General features: G+C 31.1%; 1 protein-coding gene across 1 annotated transcript; it reads right to left on the bottom strand.

Moving 5' to 3' along the window:
- Positions 1–107: 107 nt before the first annotated feature.
- Positions 108–12,681, bottom strand: LOC135136967 (adenylyl cyclase 78C-like). The gene is made up of 12 exons (XM_064066474.1): positions 12,629–12,681; positions 11,999–12,577; positions 11,522–11,953; positions 11,189–11,475; positions 10,904–11,138; positions 10,643–10,858; positions 10,500–10,597; positions 1,299–1,811; positions 983–1,250; positions 815–935; positions 378–760; positions 108–336 (listed from the first exon to the last, which is right to left on the bottom strand). The coding sequence occupies exons 1-12, from the start codon at positions 12,629–12,631 to the stop codon at positions 124–126; spliced, it is 3,348 nt and encodes a 1,115-aa protein (XP_063922544.1). The 5' UTR covers positions 12,632–12,681; the 3' UTR covers positions 108–123.
- Between the last annotated feature and the right edge of the window lie 5,274 nt (positions 12,682–17,955).

The following is a 17,955-nucleotide window of genomic DNA, read 5'->3' as shown; positions in this document are numbered from 1 at the left end:
ACCAAAATTAACCAAAGCTATAAATTGATTATCCAGATATAATTTTATTGTTAAAATGCGCGTCCACGGAAACGTTATTCGCGTCATGCGTGACCAAAAAACACAACTTAATAACAAGATTTATTAGGACCTATAACTCTGACTGATAAACTTTTTCCTATTTTGGGCAATCGCGTAAACCATGGCCCCTAAGCTGCTCGTGTGGCTGAAATTCCTCTGACAACTTCTCACCTTCTTTAGTTTCTTCCCCACCACGAAGCACGTCTCCATTAACCCCTTTCCTTTCACCCTCACCAACCCCCTATTTCTAACGTGGTACCCTTGTTGTTCTAGAAGCTACTACTAAATTAAGAAAGTTAGTCCAACTGTGGTCTTACCAGAGCCGTGTGTCTGGGTACTTGGATTTCCCCGGCGATCCCCGTGGAGTCCATCCTCGACGCTTCGTTCACCGTGTCCCCCCACACGTCAAAAATGGGTTTCTTGGCACCAATGACCCCGCAGACCAAATTCCCGAAGGACACCCCCACACGCAGACTGAAAGTGTTAAACGAGTCTTTGTTGATGTCCTCCAGACGTTGCTTCATGGTCATGGCGAAGTCAATCAAAGCCCCTAGGTGCTGGGGGGTGTGCAGCAACAAAGGGTCTTTGTTGGTGGTGGGGTTGAGCCCTGATACCGCCATGTACGTGGCGGTGGCACTCACAGTTTTGATTTTTTCAACGCCGACGAAGCGCTCATCGTCTAGAATTTCGTCAAAGTCGGCTGAAACAAGATGTGAGTACTAGAAGTACGACGAGACGAAAGTAACTGAAGTACCGATAATTTCGTTGAGCAGACGAATACACTCGAGACCTTTGTCTTCCGCATAGAACTTGGTGAAGTTGGGGATGCTGGCAAAAAGTACCCCGATGCTTTGACGAAACTGGGAGTAGAGTTCCTGAAAACGGAAAGTCGTGGGTGAGGTCAAACCCGAGTGGTACCTACTTCGTTGCTGTAGTCTCTACTGAGAAAATGTAAGGCGACATGATCGGGTAGTACGTTGGACAAAAGTTGCATGTTGGTTTGTCTAGTAGCGTTAATGCTATTGAGTTCTTGTTCAGCCTTTTGTTTCCACAAGAAGTAGAGACGGGTGGTCACTTCGACCAAGCGGGCGTGGTAAACAATGACGAAGAGGAAACTAACCAGAAGTGCCACCAGTTGAATCCTGGTTAAGTCACTATTGGCTAAATCGCAGTCGGAAGTACCAGAAGTACTAGAAAAAACGACTTAAACAACGAAGTACTATATTAGTGTGGTTTACTTGTTCCGACAACAAAAAAAAACGTTGTCGTACTGTGGTACGTTGATCAGTGTTACGAATACCCCCAACATCATAAAAGTCAAGTAAAACTTGATCAAGTAGTTGACTCGTAGAGCGGTAGCGGTGGCTATAATACAAAGCATCCATGGAAAAAAGACATAGTGGGGACGGTTATTTTCCAGGTACGATTGACACTGGTCACTGGTTTCTACAACAACAACAAAGTGCTCGAAAAATTGAGCTACAAAGCTCTTAGTAGTACTACTAGAAGTACCCTTTCCGTCATTTTGGGTTATACAAGTTTGGGTTAGCAGCGCCCCGACGCTAGTTGCAGCCATGACGAAGACCACACTAGCGACCACAAAAGTCCTTCGGCTTTTCCCGTAACTAAGGGCTTGCGAACATTTTTGAATCCAACTTGGAAACACCTGGAACTTTCCGGCAACCACGAGAAACGTGACTATGGCCAAAATTAAAGTCGCACTACTGAGAATACCAACAAGTACTGCGTTGCTAAAAAAGACATATTAGAAGATATTGGTACAATCGCACGCAAATGTTTTGAGCCTATGGGCGGATCATTTTTGCCGGTCGTCACCGAACGAAATTTACGTGTTGACCAAATTCTTACCCTGAATTAGTTTTAATTTTATAAATACCCTATCTAAAATGTTCAGAATATGATGAGTCTATACTTGTGATTTACCATTCCATTAATATTTTTTGGATTTGTTTATACATACAGGGTGACTAAAAAAAAATAATGACTGAGTCAATTTATTTTATTGAAGAAATCAAAAATTGCAAAACTGAATACATAGAAATCTTGTCAATTAGTTAGAAAAAAAAACCTGTCCTGCTCTAATAACATCGAGAATATGCTCAAAATCACACTAATATTAGGTCTAATTGTGCCGACCATAATTATAAAACAAAAAGCAAAAAAAATGTTCAGTTTGTAAACTTCATAATTTTGGTTTAAAGTTTATCAATCATATTTGACGCTTTATTTTATCTGTTCCATTTGTTATCCTTTACTGCGGTCTCTCTTGGGTCGAGGTGTAACACCGGACCGAACGTTCTTCGACCGATAGGATAATTTATTACTTCCGACATCTTTTCGGTGACAAATTTAATCTTTGGATACTTCAGCGTAGTTAGTGAACTCGTTGTGACCACTGAAATATACAAAAAGTAAATTTTGAAATGGAACGAAAGTCGAAGAATACTTTCAAAGCCACGATCAAAATGTATTTGCTTATCTTCGCCAAAAAATGCATGACGTCATCGTAAAATTTGATGTGATGAGTCTATACCTGTGATTTATCATTGCAGTAATATTTTTTAGATTTACTTATACAGCCTGTCTCAAAAAAGGTCACTTTGATTTTCGATTTTTCGTTTTTTCGACCAACAGTTTCATCGAATTAGATTTTTCAGTTTCCATTTTTCTATCAACTTTTCGATTTTATTACTTTCTAATTTACTGATTTTTCAAATTTGGGGTATTTTGATTTTTCGAGTTCAGTTTTTTCGTTTTTCGATTTTTTAATTTTTCGTTTTTTTGATTTTTCGATGTTTCGATTTTTTAATTTGCCATTCTTTCAATTTTCGATTTTTCGTCTTTCCATTTTTAGATTTTTTGATTTTTTTGTTCGTCAGTTTTTAGACTCTCCAATTTTTTTGCATTTTTCGATTATATTTAACTTTCCGATTTTTTTGATTTTTGAATTCTCGATTTTACGTTTTTAATTCTCGATTTCCGATTTTTCAATTTTCCGGTTTTTTAATTCTTCTATTCTCGATTTTTCGATTTTCAATTAATCATAAAATTTTTTCATTTTCTGATTTTACGATTTTTCGATTTGCGATTTTTCGATTTTCGTTTTTCCGCGTTTGTGGTTTTTCGATTTTTCTGTTTGTTTCAGTTTTTATGGTTCTGCAATTTGCAGCTTTTAGATTTCAATTTTGTTACTTTCCGAATTTCCATTTTTCGATTTTTTGATTTTTTTTCGATCGTCGTTTTTTCGATTTTCATTGTTTCGATTATTTGATTTTTCAATTTTTAGCCTTTGCAATTTTTTTACTTTTCGCTTTTTCGAGTATTTGTTTAATCGAATTTTCGATTTTTCGAGTTTTCGATTTTCGATTTTTAGATTTTCCATGTTTAGATATTTTTCGATTTTTTTTTTATTTTTCGATTGTTCTGTTCGTCAGTTTTGAGACTGCAATTTTTACTTTTGCACTTTTCTATTATTTTAGTTTCGGATTATTCGATTTTTGAATTTTCGTTTTTTTTTTCATTTTTCGATTTCCGATTTTTAATTTTTCGATTTTTCGGTTTTTTAATTTGTCGATTCTCCATATTCCGATTTTCGATTTTTCGATTTTCCAATCTTCGATTTTTCAATTTCCAGTTTTCGTTTTTCCACTTTTTGATTTTACGATTTTTCGATTTTTCTGTTCGTCAGTTTTTAGGCTTTGCAATTTGTTTACTTTTCGATTTTTCGATTATTTTACTTTCTAGTTTTTTGATTTTTGAATTGTCGACTTTTAGAGATTTCAATATTATGAATTTTCGAATTTTCGGTTTTCCTATTTTTTGATTTTTGATTTTTCCATTTTTCGGTTTTTTGATTTTTCAATCTTGCAAATTTTCGATTTTTCATATTTGTGAATTTCCAGTTTTTCGATCGGCCTACGTATTAGATTCATTGAATTTTCGATTTTCGGTTTTTCCATTTTTAGATTTTTGATTTTCCAGTTTTGCATTTTCAGATTTTCTGTTTTTCGCATTTATGATTTATCAAATTTTCGATTTTTAAATCTTTGAATTTTTCGGTTTTGATTTTTCGAATTTTTGATTTTTAATTTTTCCATTCTTCGGTTTTTAGACTTCAATTTTCTTTGTTTTAAATTTTTCGATATTCTATTTTCATCATTATAACTGTCCATTGATATATGCTTTTCGCTTATATAATTCTGTTTGTGATGGTCGTCTAGATATATTTTTTCATAATTTTAGTAAAGCTAATGTAAGGAAACAATTGTTGGAATTGAATCATGTGTAAGTGTACCAATGTTGTGAGCATTATGTGTTTATTGTAAATTTAATATTGTTTATGTGTTTATTGTAAATTTAATATTGTTCCTGTGGTTGTATCCACTATGGACTATATATTAGTCTGCTGGATAAATAAATATATTATTATTATTATTATTATTATTTTCCGCTTTTCAGAATTTTCGATTTTCAGTTTTCAGACTTTCGATGATTAGAATTTTGGATTTTTCAGTTTTATGATTTTTCGATTTTTAGAAAATTTGAGTAGTCGAATTTTCGATTTTTCAATTCATCGATTTTTCTATGTTCAATTTTTCAATTTAAATTTTGCGATTTTCAATTTGTCCATTGTCGATTTTTAGAATTTTCGGTTTTTCAATTTTTCCATTCTCAACTGTTAGACTTCAATTTTGTTACTTTCCGATTTTTTGGTTTTCGATTTTCCAATTTTCAGAATTTTCAAGTTTCTTTATTCAGATTTTCCATTTTCCACTTTGTCGATTTTAGATTTTTCGAATTTTTGTTTTTACAATTTTTTGCTTTTTCGATTTTTCTGTTCGTTTCAGTTTTTAGGCTTTGCAATTTTTTGTTTTTTCGACCAACAGTTTCATCGAATTATATTTTTCAGTTTCGATTTTTCTATCAACTTTTCGATTTTATTACTTTCTAATTTACTGATTTTTCAAATTTGGGGTATTTTGATTTTTCGAGTTCAGTTTTTTCGTTTTTCGATTTTTTAATTTTTCGTTTTTTTGATTTTTCGATGTTTCGATTTTTTAATTTGCCATTCTTTCAATTTTCGATTTTTCGTCTTTCCATTTTTAGATTTTTTGATTTTTTTGTTCGTCAGTTTTTAGACTTTGCAATTTTTTTGCATTTTTCGATTATATTTTACTTTCCGATTTTTTTGATTTTTGAATTCTCGATTTTACGTTTTTAATTCTCGATTTCCGATTTTTCAATTTTCCGGTTTTTTAATTCTTCTATTCTCGATTTTTCGATTTTCCATTAATCATAAAATTTTTTCATTTTCTGATTTTACGATTTTTCGATTTTCGTTTTTCCGCTTTTGTGGTTTTTCGATTTTTCTGTTTGTTTCAGTTTTTATGGTTCTGCAATTTGCAGCTTTTAGATTTCAATTTTGTTACTTTCCGATTTTCCACTTTTCGATATTTTGATTTTTTTTCGATCGTCGTTTTTTCGATTTTCATTTTTTCGATTATTTGATTTTTCAATTTTTAGCCTTTGCAATTTTTTTACTTTTCGGTTTTTCGAGTATTTGTTTCATCGAATTTTCGATTTTTCGAGTTTTCGATTTTCGATTTTTCGGTTTTTCCATTTTCCGATTTTCGATTTTTCGATTTTCCATGTTTAGATATTCTTCGATTTTTTTTTATTTTTCGATTGTTCTGTTCGTCAGTTTTGAGACTTTGCAATTTTTACTTTTGCACTTTTCTATTATTTTAGTTTCGGATTATTCGATTTTTGAATTTTCGTTTTTTTTTTCATTTTTCGATTTCCGATTTTTAATTTTTCGATTTTTCGGTTTTTTAATTTGTCGATTCTCGATATTCCGATTTTCGATTTTTCGATTTTCCAATCTTCGATTTTTCAATTTCCAGTTTTCGATTTTCCACTTTTTGATGTTACGATTTTTCGATTTTTCTGTTCGTCAGTTTTTAGGCTTTGCAATTTTTCGGTTATATTTTACTTTCCGATTTTTTTGATTTTTGAATTCTCGATTTTACGTTTTTAATTCTTCGATTTCCGATTTTTCAATTTTCCGGTTTTTTAATTCTTTTATTCTCGATTTTTCGATTTTCCATCAATCATAAAATTTTTTCATTTTCTGATTTTACGATTTTTCGATTTGCGATTTTTCGATTTTCGTTTTTCCGCTTTTGTGGTTTTTCGATTTTTCTGTTTGTTTCAGTTTTTATGGTTCTGCAATTTGCAGCTTTTAGATTTCAATTTTGTTACTTTCCGATTTTCCACTTTTCGATTTTTTGATTTTTTTTCGATCGTCGTTTTCTCGATTTTCATTTTTTCGATTATTTGATTTTTCAATTTTTAGCCTTTGCAATTTTTTCACTTTTCGCTTTTTCGAGTATTTGTTTCATCGAATTTTCAATTTTTCGCGTTTCTGATTTTCGATTTTTCGATTTTCCATGTTTAGATATTTTTCGATTGTTCTGTTCGTCAGTTTTGAGACTTTGCAATTTTTACTTTTGCACTTTTCTGTTATTTTAGTTTCGGATTATTCGATTTTTGAATTTTCTTTTTTTTTTTCATTTTTCGGTATTCCGATTTTCGATTTTTCGATTTTCCAATCTTCGATTTTTCAATTTCCAGTTTTCGATTTTCCACTTTTTGATTTTACGATTTTTCGATTTTTCTGTTCGTCAGTTTTTAGGCTTTGCAATTTGTTTACTTTTCGATTTTTCGATTATTTAATTATTTTACTTTCCAGTTTTTTGATTTTTGAATTGTCGACTTTTATTAGAGTTTTCAATATTATGAATTTTCGAATTTTCGGTTTTCCTAGTTTTCGATTTTTGATTTTTCCATTTTTCGGTTTTTTGATTTTTCAATTCTCGGTTTTTCAATCTTGCAAATTTTCGATTTCTCAGATTTGTGAATTTCCAGTTTTTCGATCGGCCTACGTATTAGATTCATTGAATTTTCGATTTTCGGTTTTTCCATTTTTAGATTTTTGATTTTCCATTTTTGCATTTTCAGATTTTCTGTTTTTCGCATATCTGATTTATCAAATTTTCGATTTTTCGGCTGTTCGATTTTTCGATATTTGATTTTCGTATTTTCGATTGTTCAGTTTTCCATTTTTCAGCTTTTAGACTTCAATTTCTTTACTTTTCGATTTTCCAAATTTTCGAGTTTCAATTTTCAGATTTTTGATTTTTCGATTTTCTTTTTAAATCTTTGAATTTTTTGGTTTTGATTTTTCGAATTTTTGATTTTTAATTTTTCCATTCTTCGGTTTTTAGACTTTGTTTTAAATTTTTCGATATTCTATTTTCCGCTTTTCAGAATTTTCGATTTTCATTTTTGAGACTTTCGATGATTAGAATTTTGGATTTTTCAGTTTTATGATTTTTCGATTTTTAGAAAATTTGAGTAGTCGAATTTTCGATTTTTCAATTCATCGATTTTTCTATGTTCAATTTTTCAATTTAAATTTTGCGATTTTCAATTTGTCCATTGTCGATTTTTAGAATTTTCGGTTTTTCAATTTTTCCATTCTCAACTGTTAGACTTCAATTTTGTTACTTTCCGATTTTTTGGTTTTCGATTTTCCAATTTTCAGAATTTTCAAGTTTCTTTATTCAGATTTTCCATTTTCCACTTTGTCGATTTTAGATTTTTCGAATTTTTGTTTTTACAATTTTTTGCTTTTTCGATTTTTCTGTTCGTTTCAGTTTTTAGGCTTTGCAATTTTTTGTTTTTTCGACCAACAGTTTCATCGAATTATATTTTTCAGTTTCGATTTTTCTATCAACTTTTCGATTTTATTACTTTCTAATTTACTGATTTTTCAAATTTGGGGTATTTTGATTTTTCGAGTTCAGTTTTTTCGTTTTTCGATTTTTTAATTTTTCGTTTTTTTGATTTTTCGATGTTTCGATTTTTTAATTTGCCATTCTTTCAATTTTAGATTTTTCGTCTTTCCATTTTTAGATTTTTTGATTTTTTTGTTCGTCAGTTTTTAGACTTTCCAATTTTTTTGCATTTTTCGATTATATTTAACTTTCCGATTTTTTTGATTTTTGAATTCTCGATTTTACGTTTTTAATTCTCGATTTCCGATTTTTCAATTTTCCGGTTTTTTAATTCTTCTATTCTCGACTTTTCGATTTTCAATTAATCATAAAATTTTTTCATTTTCTGATTTTACGATTTTTCGATTTGCGATTTTTCGATTTTCGTTTTTCCGCGTTTGTGGTTTTTCGATTTTTCTGTTTGTTTCAGTTTTTATGGTTATGCAATTTGCAGCTTTTAGATTTCAATTTTGTTACTTTCCGATTTTCCACTTTTCGATTTTTTGATTTTTTTTCGATCGTCGTTTTTTCGATTTTCATTTTTTCGATTATTTGATTTTTCAATTTTTAGCCTTTGCAATTTTTTTACTTTTCGCTTTTTCGAGTATTTGTTTCATCGAATTTTCGATTTTTCGATTTTTCGAGTTTCCGATTTTCGATTTTCCATGTTTAGATATTTTTCGATTTTTTTTTATTTTTCGATTGTTCTGTTCGTCAGTTTTGAGACTTTGCAATTTTTACTTTTGCACTTTTCTATTATTTTAGTTTCGGATTATTCGATTTTTGAATTTTCGTTTTTTTTTTCATTTTTCGATTTCCGATTTTTAATTTTTCGATTTTTCGGTTTTTTAATTTGTCGATTCTCGATATTCCGATTTTCGATTTTTCGATTTTCCAATCTTCGATTTTTCAATTTCCAGTTTTCGATTTTCCACTTTTTGATTTTAGGATTTTTTGATTTTTCTGTTCGTCAGTTTTTAGGCTTATCAATTTGTTTACTTTTCGATTTTTCGATTATTTTACTTTCCAGTTTTTTGATTTTTGAATTGTCGACTTTTAGAGTTTTCAATATTATGAATTTTCGAATTTTCGGTTTTCCTATTTTTCGATTTTTGATTTTTCCATTTTTCGGTTTTTTGATTTTTCAATTCTCGGTTCTTCAATCTTGCAAATTTTCGATTTTTCAGATTTGTGAATTTCCAGTTTTTCGATCGGCCTACGTATTAGATTCATTGAATTTTCGATTTTCGGTTTTTCCATTTTTAGATTTTTGATTTTCCAGTTTTGCATTTTCAGATTTTCTGTTTTTCGCATATCTGATTTATCAAATTTTCGATTTTTCGGCTGTTCGATTTTTCGATATTTGATTTTCGAATTTTCGATTGTTCAGTTTTCCATTTTTCAGCTTTTAGACTTCAATTTTTTTACTTTTCGATTTTCCAAATTTTCGAGTTTCAATTTTCAGATTTTTGATTTTTCGATTTTCTTTTTAAATCTTTGAATTTTTCGGTTTTGATTTTTCGAATTTTTGATTTTTAATTTTTCCATTCTTCGGTTTTTAGACTTTGTTTTAAATTTTTCGATATTCTATTTTCCGCTTTTCAGAATTTTCGATTTTCATTTTTGAGACTTTCGATGATTAGAATTTTGGATTTTTCAGTTTTATGATTTTTCGATTTTTAGAAAATTTGAGTAGTCGAATTTTCGATTTTTCAATTCATCGATTTTTCTATGTTCAATTTTTCAATTTAAATTTTGCGATTTTCAATTTGTCCATTGTCGATTTTTAGAATTTTCGGTTTTTCAATTTTTCCATTCTCAACTGTTAGACTTCAATTTTGTTACTTTCCGATTTTTTGGTTTTCGATTTTCCAATTTTCAGAATTTTCAAGTTTCTTTATTCAGATTTTCCATTTTCCACTTTGTCGATTTTAGATTTTTCGAATTTTTGTTTTTCCAATTTTTTGCTTTTTCGATTTTTCTGTTCGTTTCAGTTTTTAGGCTTTGCAATTTTTTTACTTTATATATTTTGATTATTTTAATTTCCGATTTTTTTAATTTTTGTTTTTGATTTTTTTAATTTTCAATATTACAAATTTTTGACTTTTCGATTTTTTGGTTTTCCCGTTTTCCAACCTTCGATTTTTCGATTTTTGAGGTTTGCGAATTTCCACTTTTCGATCGACCTAGGTATTTGATTCATTGAATTTTCGATTTTTTGATTAGCTATTTTGAGACTTTCGATTTTTACGATTTGTATTTTTCGATTTTCTGTTTTTTACATTAGTGAATTTCAATTTTTCCGATTTTTGATTTTGCGCATATTTGGTTAATCAAATTTTCGAAAAAGTTACCATGCTTACAAAAACTTCAAAACATCTACAATATTTCAAAGTATTCAGTTTTGCTATTCTTGATTTCTTGTCAATAAAATTTTATAGGGTAAAATGTGAATTTCGTTGTAGTTTGAGCCTACCTACAAATTCTGCCCTTGAAGGATCTGGACCGCCTTCTTCGGTGAGGGCAGGCAAAAACGATCCGCCCATAGGCTCAAAACGATTGTACGACCCTAGTACTCACTATTCCAGGTTTAAAAGGTGGATAATCATAGCCAGTAGCCATATAACGAACAACAACACCGTGTTTGATCTGAACATTTCGTTCTTGCGGTGCGAGTACTACAAATTAGGTTAATAACGACAAGCTAAAGTTTGTGGACCAACCTGTTCTTCCATTTCGTGGTCAACGAAATTCAGCGTAACTTTATCGAGGAAAGAGCCTTGTCGGATTAGATTGTTTTCAATTTCTGAGGTGATGTTGTCGACGACTGGTGGTACCACGATTGCCGATTCTTTCCTCGCGACGTCGTACTTTCCGCTGGTTTTGGCCAAACAGATGAAATTGTCTGTGTTGTCGTCATCGGCGGCACAGTTTTGCAACTACGATTAACTACTAAAAACGAGTAGTACGGTGGTAGTACTTACATCTTTGAACGGTATTTCGGGCACCCATTCCACAATAATCGACTGTCGTTTGGGTGGAGGGGTCACAACTATTTCGTGACTCCGGACGTTTTCATACAATTCCTCTTGTTCTCTAATCAAGTAGGTGTGAATGTCGTACTTTCGGAGTAGAGCGTCATCAATACTAGCGCTTCCACGTTCCACGGAGTACTTCTTCGTCAAGCAGCGGTACGTGACGTCAGAGATATGAACCCGACTTTAACAAAATCACGGTACTGGAATCATCCACGACTAAAGAGTACTTACCCGGCAGTACCCGTCGCCTCGATTCGATTGGCAATCCTCACATCAAGTGACCAAATGTCAAACTGCCACTTTCTTAACCCTAGTACTCCACACAAAACCGAGCCTGAATGAATCCCGATTCGCATGTTCAAGTCTACTCCTGTCTTGGTCTTCATGTCTTTGATTGCTTCGATCATTTTTAACCCCATTCCGACGGCGCAGTCGGCGTGGTCGGTGCGCGGGGTTGGCAACCCTGACACGCAGTAGTAGCAATCCCCCAGAAGCTTGATCCTCAAGCAGTGGTTACTCTACAAAGTCAAACTATGACAAAGAAAGTACTCCGTTTGGTCGTACCAAAGCGAACTTGTCGAACCGCGCAAACAAGTCGTTCAAGTTCTTGACTAGCTCCTGGGCCGTGCATCTACTAGCCAAAGCCGTGAAGCCTTTGATGTCAGCGAACAAGATGCTGACGTTGTTGTACTTGTGGACGTAGATCTTGTGGAACTGCTGCGGGTTCGAGGAGTTTCGCCGCTCCTCGCAGTCGATGTCTTTGATCATTTCTTTGGCGACGAAGTCCGGGAGGATGGAGTAGATGAGACTCTCCTGGCGGTTGTTTTCCTCCTGGGTGCGACAGCGGTTCTCCAGGAAGTGGAGCGTTTCAATGAAGGAGCGTCTTTGGCTTTTGTCTGTCAGGAATTTGATGTAGATCCCGGCGGAGTTGATAGTGAAGAAAAAAATGCAAGTGGAGATAAATCGGTAAGTTTTGGAGGCGTTGGCTTCGGTGGACTACAATTGGAGTGTATTTGGGGAAAGAGTGTCGTTGGGACTTACGTATGTGGTGAAGTCGTCGGCGAACAACTTGATTGCTACGAGGATGAGGTGGGTAAGTACCGAGACGTACCCAGCTGCCACTGACCAACACAACGATAACGGAAACATCGTATATGGTATGAAAATAGTAGTCAAGCCGTACCAAACCGAAAACCACAACAACCCATTTTTTAGATAACTTACAGAGTCTATGATGCTATGGGTCATTAGTACCAACCAGCAGCAAATAGCCGCTTTATTCAAGTGCGCACTTTTCAACAACCGCCAACGTCTACAACACAGTACTACTAACACTAAATTAATAACAACGCACAACACAGATATGACAAGTTCGGGTATTTCGTCTTCATATTTTGTGGTACCCGGAATAAAGAATAGAGGTACTCGAAACAACACGTCGGCTAGAATAACAACAATCAAAGCTGCTCGTCTCTGTCTGTAAGAGTACTTCAAGTACAGACTCTCCAGGTACTTGCAAGTGAACTGGTTGGTCCATCTGTTCAAACTAAACCCTTTGTAGTACCGGTTTCCGTCCAGGCAGCCGGTACAATTGAAGTACTCCAGAGAGTCTTGTTCGTGCTTGAACCACGCAATTAACACACATTTTTATTTTGAAAAGTTAGTACTTACCATGTTGGATTCTTTGCCACCTCGCTACTACAATAAAATCAGTAATATAAAATGTAATTAAGCCGACTGATGCTATCTAAATCTTGGCAATAAATGTAATCGGGGATCGGCAGTTGTCGAATTTAATCTACCAGATGGGCTCTTTGGACAGGATAAACAAGCCTGACCAGAATAGAAACGCGGGATTGAAACGGTGATTCAAAAGTGTGGGTGTGCGGATGGATTGGTGAGGACTGAAATTTTACTAAGCTTTTAAAGAGTTGTTCGGGATTGACAGTTTCGTGAAAGCGGCACTAAAGTGGTGTGGTTCATTTTCGAAGTAAGCGGCACAAAAACACATTTGGGTTTAGTCCATATCTTACGTAGAGACGTCGTAACATTTTGTTGTCTTGTGCTAGAATAGAGTTATTTTGACAGATTAGAAAATCTACTGTAGAAGAACTGAGGAAGGCAGCTACACAAACGAAACGTGTTTAACAGATAGACGTCACTAGGAAGTCCACAAAATTTATAATTCTAACTGTGATACTGATACTTAGAGTTGACATGTGCATTGTTACGGTTAATCCTAATTATTAGAAATTGCTGTCATAGATAGGACAAATTTTATTGCTTTTTTTGATAACCTACAAAATAAATAATGCATTAGCAAGGAGAAAAAGTGGGACAACAATTAATTTTTATTAAAAATTATCAAAATGAATCATATTCCACGTATTCCGCCTTCTTTCTGCGGGTTGTCATAATTCCCTAAACACTCAGCTTTTGTTGCATTGTAGTTTAATCAGTAATTTTAATCGTTTCCTCCGTTTTGAAGAGACGATTTGCTGCGTGCTTGATTGTCGCATTCTTTCCATGTATAAATATAAACAATTGAAGTTAAGCATGTACTGATAATATATTTCTACTTCAGAGCCGAGGGAAGATCTGTCTAAATAACTTTGGACCAATTTTTTGGGTTTAAAAGAGAAAGTCTTAGAGGTGCCTAGTGTTTTTTTAATATATGTATAAAAAAATCTCCGTGGTCTTTTGTGTTTTGTTTTTAAAATACTTTTAAAAAATCTCCAGGATCCGTGGAGTTTGTTATTTGGAAAGAATTTTACAGAATCTTAAAATATTGTCAAAACCGAAAAATTGAAAAATCAAGAATTTTAAACATCAAAAAATCCAAAAATTCAAAAATTAAAATATCGAATAGATGAAGACGTTGAAAAATATAAAAAGTAAGACAGAAGGTCGAAAAACCTAAAAATTGAAAAATCGATTAATCGAGAAAATCCAAAAATTTTGAAACGCCAGAAATTGAAAAATTGAAAAATACATAATCCCAAAACTGAAACGTCAAAAAATTGGAAACTCGAATAATTGAAAGGACGAATAATCGAAAAACTCAGAAATCGAGAAACCGAAACCGAAAAATTGAAAAAATGAAGGCGAAAAGTCGAAAAATCGAAAATTTGAGATATCGAATTAGTGAAAGATCGAAAAATACGAAAATTCAAAATTGAAAAATTTAAAGTTAAAAAACAAGAAAAATTGAAAAATCGAAATTTCGAAAAACTGAAAAATTAATTCCGAAAATTTGAAAAATCGAAAAATTTAAAAATGAGAAGGCAAAAAATTGAAAGACAAAAATCGAGCAATCGAAATCGAAAAATTGAAAAAATGAAGCCGAAAAATCGAAAAACTGGGATATCGAAATAGCTAAAGATCGAAAAATGGGAAAATTCAAAATTGAAAAATCGAAAAACTGAGAAATGGAAGTAGCAAAAAATCGAAAAATGGGAAAATTTAAAATAGAAAAATTTTAACTTAAAAAAACTGAAACCTAAAAAGTGAAAAATTGAAACATTGAAAAACCGAAAAATTAATTCCGAAAAATTGAAAAACCGGAAAATCTGAAAACGAGAAGGCGAAAATTGGAAAACAAACCGTTACATCGAAAATTGAAATATAGAAATATCGCAAAACTGAAAAATTAATTCCGAAAAATTGAAAAATCGAAAAATGAGAGGCAAAAAATCGAAACAACAAAAAAGTGAAAATCTAAAACTTAAAAATTCGAAAGGTCGAAAAGTTATAAAATCGAAAAATCAAAACACGAACGAAATGAAAAATCAAAAAATTGATAAATCAAAAAATGTATGATTTAGAAAATCGCAAAATTTTGAAAAATCGAATAAGTAAAAAATCAAACAAATCTAGATAGTCGAAAAATCTAAAAATTTAAAAATCGAAATACATATTGAAAAAGCCCAAAACTTACACACTGAAAAATTGAGAAGAGTCTAAAATTTGAGAATCGAGAAATCGAGAAGACGAAAAATAGAAAAGTCGAAAAATTAAAAAATCCATTAATCGAGAAATTGAAAAATCGAAAAATCGAAAAATTTGGAAACGCTAAAAATTGAAAAATCGAAAAATTTAAATACATAAATCCCAAAACTGAAACTCTGAAAAATTGGAAAATCGAAAAATCGAAAAGATGATTTATCCAAAAACTGAGAAATCAAGAAATCGAAATCGAAGAAGCGAAAAATCAAAACATCGAAAAACAAAAATTAATTCCGAAAAATTGAAAAACCGAAAAATCCGAAAATAAGAAGGCGAAAAATCGAAAGAAAACCGTTAAAACGAAAACTGAAAAATCGAAATATCAAAAAACTGAAAAATCAATTCCAAAAAATTGAAAAACGGAAAAATGTAAAAACGAGGAGCCAAAAATCGAGAAATTGAGAAATTGAAATAACATAAAAGTGAAAAATCTACAACTTAAAAACTCCGAAAATTGAGAATTTAAAAAATCGGACAATCAAAACATCAACAAATCGAATAATCAAAAAACTGAAAAATCCCAAAATTTAAGATTTAAAAATTCGCAAAATTTTGAAAAATCGAGTAAGTAAAAAACCAAAAAAACAGTAAGTTGAAAAATCTAAAAATTCAAAAATCGAAATCTTGGAAAATCCCAAAACTTAAACAGCGAAAAAGAAAAATCGGAAAACTAAAAAATCGATTAATCGAGAAATTGACGAATCGAAAAACCCAAAAATTTAGAAACGCCGGAAATTGAAAAATTGAAAAAGCGAAAGATTTTAGATTTTCTATTTTTTCAATATCCGAGTTCTTAGTTTTCCGATGTTTCAGTTTAACGAATTTTCAATTTTTCGATTTTTAAATTTTTGGACTTTCGACGTTACAACTTTCCGATTTTTTCATTTTACAATTTCTCAATTCCTCGACTTTCAAATGTTTCGTTTTCTCAATTTTTCAGTATTTCAATTCTTCAATTTTTGCGATTTTTTAAGTTTTTGATTATTCAATTTTTCTATTTTTCGATCTTTTACTTTTTCGATTTTTAAATTTTAGGTTTTTCAGTTTTTTCATGTTTCGATTTCCCGATATTTCGATTTTTCGACTTCTCAGTTTTAGATTTTTCGGTTTTTCAATTTTTCGATCTTCAAAAGAAATTAGGAAGACGGAAAATCGAAAAATTGGAAAACTAAAAAATTGATTAATCAAGAAATTGAGAAATCGAAAAATCCAAAAATTTAGAAACGCCGGAAATTCAAAAATCGAAAAATTGGAAACTCGAATAATCGAAAAATTGAGAAATCGAGAAATCGAAATCGAAAAATTGAAAAATCGAAATATTGAGAAACTAACACAAAAAACTGAAAAATCTAAAATTTAAGAATTCGAAAAATTGAAAATTTACAAAACGAGAAATCAAAACATCAACGAAACGAAAAATTAAAAAATTGAAAAATCGAAAAATGTATGATTTACAATATCGCAAAAATTTTGAAAAATCGAGTAAGTAAAGAAAAATAGAAAGTCGAAAATCTAAAAATTTAAAAATCGAAATACATATTGGAAAATCCAAAAATTGAAAAATCCCAACACTTACACATTGAAAATTTAAGAAAACGAAAAATTGAGAAATCAAGAAATCGGGAAGACGAAAAATCGAAAAATTAAAAAATCCGTTAATCGAGAAATTGAGAAATCGAAAAATCCAAAAATTTAGAAACGCCAAAAATTGAAAAATCGAAAAATTTAAATACATAAATCGTCATAGAGGTCATTATCAAAAAAAAAATTGACAAAATTGAATTTGATAATTTTTCGAAGTTGTACGTGTTGGACTGTACTTTAGGAGCGAGGGAAGTTCTGTTGAAATAACCATCCACCAATTTTTTTTAATAATAATTTATCCGAAAGGAAACGAAAAAAATGCGGGAGAATATGGGAGAATCCGACTAAATTTCGAGAAGATCTAAAACTTGAAAATTCCAAAAATTGAAAATTTGAAAAATCGAGCAACCAAACATCAACAAATTGAAATATCAAAAAACTGAAAAAACGGAAAATGTAAGATTTAAAAACACGCAAAATTTTGAAAGTAAGTAAAAAATCAAAAATCAAAGTTGAAAATTTTAAAAATGAAAAAATCGAAATCTTGGAAAATCCCAAAACTTAAACAGAGAAATCGAAAAATTGGAAAACTAAAAAATCGATTAAACGAGAAATTGAGAAATCGAAAAATCCAAAAATTTAGAAAAGCCAGACATTGAAAAATTGAAAAATTTAAATACATCCCAACACTGAAACGACGAAAAATAGAAAAGACGAATAATCGAAAAACAGGAGGTCGAAAAATCTAAAAATTTAAAAATCGAAATACATATTAAAAAAACCCAAAATTGAAAAAAAAATAATTTCGGATAATTGAAAAATGGAAAAATTTAAAAACGAAAAGGCAAAAATCGAAAAATTGAAATAACAAAAAAGTGAAAAATCTAAAACTCAAACATGCGGAAAATTGAAAATTTCAAAAATCGAACAATCAAAACATTAACAAATAGAAATATCAAAAAATTGAAAAATCGGAAAATGTAAGATTTAGACATTCGTAAAATTTTGAAAATCCAGTAAGTAAAAAATCAAAAAAAAAGTTGAAAATCCCAAAATTGAAAAATCCCAAAACTTAAACAGGGAAAAAGAAAAATCGGAAAACTAAATCGATTAATCGAGAAATTGAGAAATCGAAAAATTCAAAAATTTAGAAACGCCGAAAATGGAAAAATTGAAAAATCGAAAAATTTTAGATTCATCTATTTTTTCAATATCCGAGTTCTTAATTTTCCGATGTTTCAATTTTTCGACTTTTCAATTTTTGACGTTTCTAAATTTTCGATTTCTCAATTTCTTGATTCATTGATTTTTTGATTTTTCGATTTCTTGATTTTTCGACGTTACGACTTTCCAACTTTTTTATTTTAGCATTTCACGATTCCTCACCTTCAAATGTTTCGTTTTCTCAA

Source organism: Zophobas morio, unplaced genomic scaffold, assembly GCF_036711695.1.
Source record: "Zophobas morio isolate AGI-343-1 ecotype UQ-CSIRO unplaced genomic scaffold, CSIRO_AGI_Zmor_V1 ptg000028l, whole genome shotgun sequence".
Classification (NCBI taxonomy): Eukaryota; Metazoa; Arthropoda; class Insecta; order Coleoptera; family Tenebrionidae; genus Zophobas; species Zophobas morio.
This window is presented reverse-complemented; position numbering and strand designations above follow the sequence as displayed.

Coding starts and splice junctions, on each gene's coding strand:
- LOC135136967 (XM_064066474.1), bottom strand. Junction 11,476..11,521: donor GGTTCGACAAGTTCGCTTTG/GTACGACCAAAC, acceptor TTGACTTTGTAG/AGTAACCACTGCTTGAGGAT. Junction 337..377: donor TACCCAGACACACGGCTCTG/GTAAGACCACAG, acceptor ATTTAGTAGTAG/CTTCTAGAACAACAAGGGTA.